Source organism: Belonocnema kinseyi, chromosome 9 (genome assembly GCF_010883055.1).
Source record: "Belonocnema kinseyi isolate 2016_QV_RU_SX_M_011 chromosome 9, B_treatae_v1, whole genome shotgun sequence".
Classification (NCBI taxonomy): Eukaryota; Metazoa; Arthropoda; class Insecta; order Hymenoptera; family Cynipidae; genus Belonocnema; species Belonocnema kinseyi.
Window position 1 is genome coordinate 103,685,239 of NC_046665.1, and position 5,333 is coordinate 103,690,571.

Consider the following 5,333-nt stretch of genomic DNA (forward strand, 5'->3'; position numbering starts at 1 on the left):
AAATTAAAATTCGAAAATTTTTTCTAAAGCCTCCAGGGGACTTCGTTTTCGCACGAAAAAATTTTATGTGCCCTTATTGCATCCGGACCCACAATTTCTAATCAAACAGTTGCATTTTTATAAAAAAAAAGTTTAATTTCTGCTAAAGCAGGTAAACTTTAAAATAAACAAGGCAACCTTTCAAAAAAACAGTTGAATTTTCAACCGAAAAGTTAACGAAAAAATGTAATTTTCTATTAATTAAAATAAATTCTGAGATTCTCATAAATTCTCAAAGAATTTATTTCTCGGTTATATTCTCATTTTCGTTACCGTTCTCAAATATAAGCGGATCAGAACAAAAACCAGCCTTGATTTTCTTAAAAATTGGACTAAATTTAGAGGAATTTAAGGTACATTAGCAGAATTCGATGAAATGCATAAAAATTTAAGGTGAATTAAAAAAATTCAAATCAATTGAAAAAATGTTAAAATACGAAAAAAACTAAATTGAATTACGTAACTTTGAAATAAGTTTAGAAAAATTAAAGGAAATTCAGCCCAAAAAAAGTTTTTAATCAAAAAAGTGATTAGTGACTACAAAATAATTTTAAAAAATTAAAATAAGTAGGAAAAATTAAAAAAAAATCATTTATTTCAGTAAAATTTGAGTGAATTTACAGAAATTTAAATGAAACGAAAAAAAACTCGATGAAATTCACCAAAAAAAATACGACTTAATTAATAAATAAAGTGAATTTAAAACAGTACGAAAATATGAAAAAAATTGATTAAACTGAGTAAGTTTGAAGAGAGTTTAGAAAAATTGAAGAAAATTAAAAACAATTTGATTAAATATTCCTAAGAATTTAAGGTGAGGTTAAAATACCTCAAGATGAAATTAAAAAAAAAAATTTTTTTAAATCCATTGAATTGAGAGAATTTAAAAGAATTCAGAATAAGTTATTAAAAATTCAGGGGAAATTCTAAACGAATTGAGAAAAATAGTCAGGGTGGCCATTTTAATGAAAGAAAAAAATTCCCGGTCATTTCTTATTTTAAATAGTTTAGAAATCCGTAAAATGCTGCAAAATTATAATTCAAAATCATGAAAAATTAATTTTTTATTTCTATTTTTTTCAGAACTTCTATACATCTTTTAAAATGATTCGAATTTTTCCTACAATTTTTTTTAATCCTGCCAAATTGAACAAATTTCCTTTAAATCATTCACAATCATTTTTAATAATTTGGTAAGTATTTTTTAATGCTTTTAAATATTACCTTCAAATTAATTTTTCGTAATAAAAAATTATTTTCAATTTTTCTAGGAAATGTTTTTCATTCATCCGAAGCCTTTCAAAGTTCTTAAAAAGCTTAAAAATTTTTGATTGAAATCTGTAAAAATTTATATTTTTATTTTCAACATAGGCTGTCGACTATTTGGGCTGAACTTTTGGTAAGAACAGCCTCTATAATATAATAAAAATATAAAGAAATATAAAATATAAAAATATAAATAAAAGAATTAAATTTGTAAAATTTAAAGTTTTTATTTTTGAATATTCGATGTATAATAACTAAATATGATTTAAAACTGGAATACTTTATGCTGAAATAATATTTGAAATTTAATAAAAGCCTGTGATTATAAATATATTATTTTGAAGCTTTTTTAAAATTGAAAAAAATATTTTATAAAGTGTTAATCGGGCGTTTATATTTATTTAAGTAATAAGACTTTCCAAATGAAACAGTTTAATTTTTAACGTTAAAATCTAGAAATTAAAAAATTGTGAAATGATTAAAAATCGCCTTGTGCAACTAATTATTATCCAATTTTTAAATCTTATACAATTTAATTTTAAAAAATTATTAATTAACTTATAGTCATAGTCGACCAACTAAAAATGTTTTTTTTTCCGAAAATATTCCATTTTAAACGCTTTTAAACTTTAATTCTTCAAATCTTTAGAACTTTAAATCTTTAAATAAAATAGTTAAATTTTTCGATGAAAAAAATTAATTTCAAACAAAACAAAAAATACGAGTTTCAACAAAACAGTCATATACAGTAAAATAAAGCTCCTTTTACGAATTACCTCTAAAGGGCACACTTTCGTAAAATTACATAAAGAGCATACTGGGTTTTAAACACCCAAGGGCATTCAAACGTGTGTTGTGCCGACGGTATTGGAGATTTTTTTACAAAAAAATCAATTAATGATGTTAAATCTATCTAGTTTAAGGAGAAAAATGTTTCGTAATAGTTTTTGACATTTAAAGTAGTAAAAAATCCTTTTTGGAACAAAAAAATTAAAAAATGACTTCTTTCACACTAAAATTCATAACTTTTTAATATTTTTACTGGAATACTTCCGAGATACGGCGCTTCAAAAATAAAATTAGTCTTATAGTGTTCGTTCCAAAGAAGGAATTTATTCTAAAAAACATCAACGTTTTGTTAAAGCGCAAATAAGTCTCTGGGTGTTTTACACCCAGTGTGCACCTTAAGGGTTAAGAATTATTCCTATTCGATTTTATATTGGAATTTAAAAAAAAAAGTGATCACGCTGTTGAAAAAATTCCTCGACAAAAAAAATGAATGAAAATTCGAAATTACCTTGCTCGGTGACTTCATAATCTCGGTGATGCTTGGCTCGTCTGGAGGAGGCATTTGCTGTTGTCCTGGAGGTGGCGAAACCGCGATGGGAGGTGGAGGTGGCATAATGAGTTGTTCACGTTCGCTCACAATTCTACCGCCTCGTTTGCTCGTTTTTTCCACTTGGAGCGCCACTGACATTCCCTGCTCCTTTTTCCCGAGACCCTGGCCTTCCTTGAATCCATATTTGGCCATTATTTTTGCAGCCACGGACGACGTGGCGTAACCAAGATTGCTATTTTGCCTTGGAGATGGTGGAGGCGTGTCTGATGATTCTTGCAAGGATGGAGGAGGCGCTATCGCTGCACCGCCTGGCATCGCTCTCGACGTTGGAGTTCGTTCCTCGTCTCTTTCGGGAGCCACCATCATATTATTTCCCACCGGGGGCTGCAATTGCAATTTTATTCAAACCTTAGACTTCTCGTTTAAAAAATTACAGTCCAGGCATCTCGAACGAAAAAAAGGTATTTTACCGTATTAAGTAGGTAATGCGCGTTTTTTTGTTGTTGCTAAAATAGTTTAGTAAGGAGCCCTGATTAAAATTCCAAGTTTTCTGGAAATTAGACCCTTGCGTCCCGGAGACATTTTTGAAAAAAGTTCCAAAAATCGGATAATCAGAAAATTCGTTTTCAACCAAAGAAAAAACAAGTTTTCAGTCAAATAGCTCATTTTTCAAGTAAAGAAATTAATTTTTAATTAAAATGATGAATCTTCAACAAAAAACATAATTTTTTTAATAAAAGTGTTTATTTTTAAACCAAATAGATTTATTTCTAACCTAAAAAATGAATTTTCAACTAAAATTATGAATGTTGAACTGGAATACTTGAATTTTCAACCAAAAAGAAGAATTTGTATATAAGGAGATAAGCTTTTGAAGAAAAAATAATTTTCTACAAAAAAAGTCGAATTTTTTAACAAAAGACAAATTTTCAACGAAATAAATGAATTTTCAATTTAAAAAAGCAAATAATGCGATTTCGAATTAGAAAAGGTATTTAAATTTTTAGTTGAAAAATTGATTATTAACAAAGCAGTTGCATTTCTTAAATTAAATGAATTTTCAATAAAAAGTATGAATCACCCAGCAAAAAAATTAATTTCTAACAAAATAGTTTATCTTAACCTGCATTAGTTAAATTTTCAAGAAAAAGAAAGTAAATTCCTACCAAAAAATGTAGAAAAAAAATCTTTATTATGATACAGAAATATTTTCTCTTCGAAATACTACATCTGCTCTAAAAACTACTTGAATTAATTTAATTTTTAAAAAATTTGGAAGAAGGAACTTTAAAATTGTGACGAATTTTAACTTTGGAACAGACTTTTTAATCTCCTTTTAATTCTTTTAAAAAAATTCTCATTCGCTGCAAAAATTTCCTTCCCAAAGGAGAATTACATTTCTTTACCGAAACTCCCTGTATTATAATAAAAACTATAATTATTTCCACTTATATTTCCTGTAACTATGAATACAGTAAAAATCAATTTTCCAAATTGACCAAAATTATTAAAAAGTGGAATTCTGCTAAGATTAGAAATAAATTCGCAGTTTTAAAAATTATATTCCCGCTTTTTAAACTAAATTCCAGGTTTCCAGGGCAGAATTTATAGTAAAAAGAATATAAACGAACCTGAACATCCTCGAATCGACTGCTTTCTCTCCTTCGTTTCCGAGATTCACTCTCTTGATCATGCTCTCTGTCCCGAATATCCCTCAATTCTTTGACGACTTTTTCGTATTCATTAGGCCAGGTTGGATCATACTCGTTAACAACATTCCAGTCGAATTCGCCTCCGACGCCGATGCTGCTGTTGTTTGCACTACTGACAAGAGAACTTGTGATTGGAGCATCCTCCTCTCTTTCAATATCTCTCGATTTTGATTTCAAATCTATTACCGGTGCCAATACTGCACTCGCTTTTCTGAATTGCTCTCTTTTCGGCTGTTAATAACAATTATTAGTTGCAAAATTCCAAAAGGAATCTTAGATTTTACAAGTCTGAAAGTTTGAGGTTATGAATCGGTTCTTTTACCTGAGTTGTTGCCGCTTTTTTTAATTGTAGCTGCGACTGCAGTAATTTTATACCGGATGACCAGCCAGCTACTTTATCTGAGGCTCTATGTTGTTTGTCAAAATCGTCGTATAACGACATTTTTGTTACTTTTTCTTGGACGCGACGTAGCCGACAAACATCTAATATTTCATCAGTCAAAACATGCGAACATAACCTCAAAAATCGAGAACAGACACATCCAGTACAGCGCATGCGCGATAAGTTGTTTAACTCTAGAGTGGCAAATTTAAAAATGAAGTTTTTTAAAAGAAAAGTGTATTTCCATTTTTTACCAACCTTTTTCAACTTTGAAACATCTCTAAAAACTTGAGAAAAAATTTATTTAGCGATTAGAAAAAATAGCGCGTTCGTTACATTTTTCTTATTTTGATTTTGATTTTGACAAACAAAATTTGTAACAAGAGAGTTTAACTTTTAACCAAGTATATGGTTGAATTTTTAAATAAATAAAGATTAATTCGCAACAAACAATGTATCCCTAATTTTTATATTAATTTTTTATTTCTTCATCTAAAATTTGGAAGAGGGAACTTTTAAATTGTGACAAATTTATTTCGAATTGTAATTATTTAGAAACGTTTCCGTCCCATATCAAAAAATTCCCTGTTCCAAG

General features: G+C 28.3%; 1 protein-coding gene across 1 annotated transcript in view; it reads right to left on the bottom strand.

Moving 5' to 3' along the window:
* Window positions 1-4,865, bottom strand: part of LOC117180767 (splicing factor 45) — an 8,508-nt gene extending 3,643 nt beyond the window's left edge. Inside the window, exons 1-3 of the mRNA XM_033373265.1 lie at window positions 4,679-4,865; window positions 4,276-4,587; window positions 2,603-3,028 (exon numbers count right to left, since the gene is read on the bottom strand). Of these exons, the coding sequence (XP_033229156.1) occupies window positions 2,603-3,028; window positions 4,276-4,587; window positions 4,679-4,798 (858 nt within the window). The 5' untranslated portion in view covers window positions 4,799-4,865. The remainder of the gene's footprint in view (window positions 1-2,602; window positions 3,029-4,275; window positions 4,588-4,678) is intronic.
* Between the last annotated feature and the right edge of the window lie 468 nt (window positions 4,866-5,333).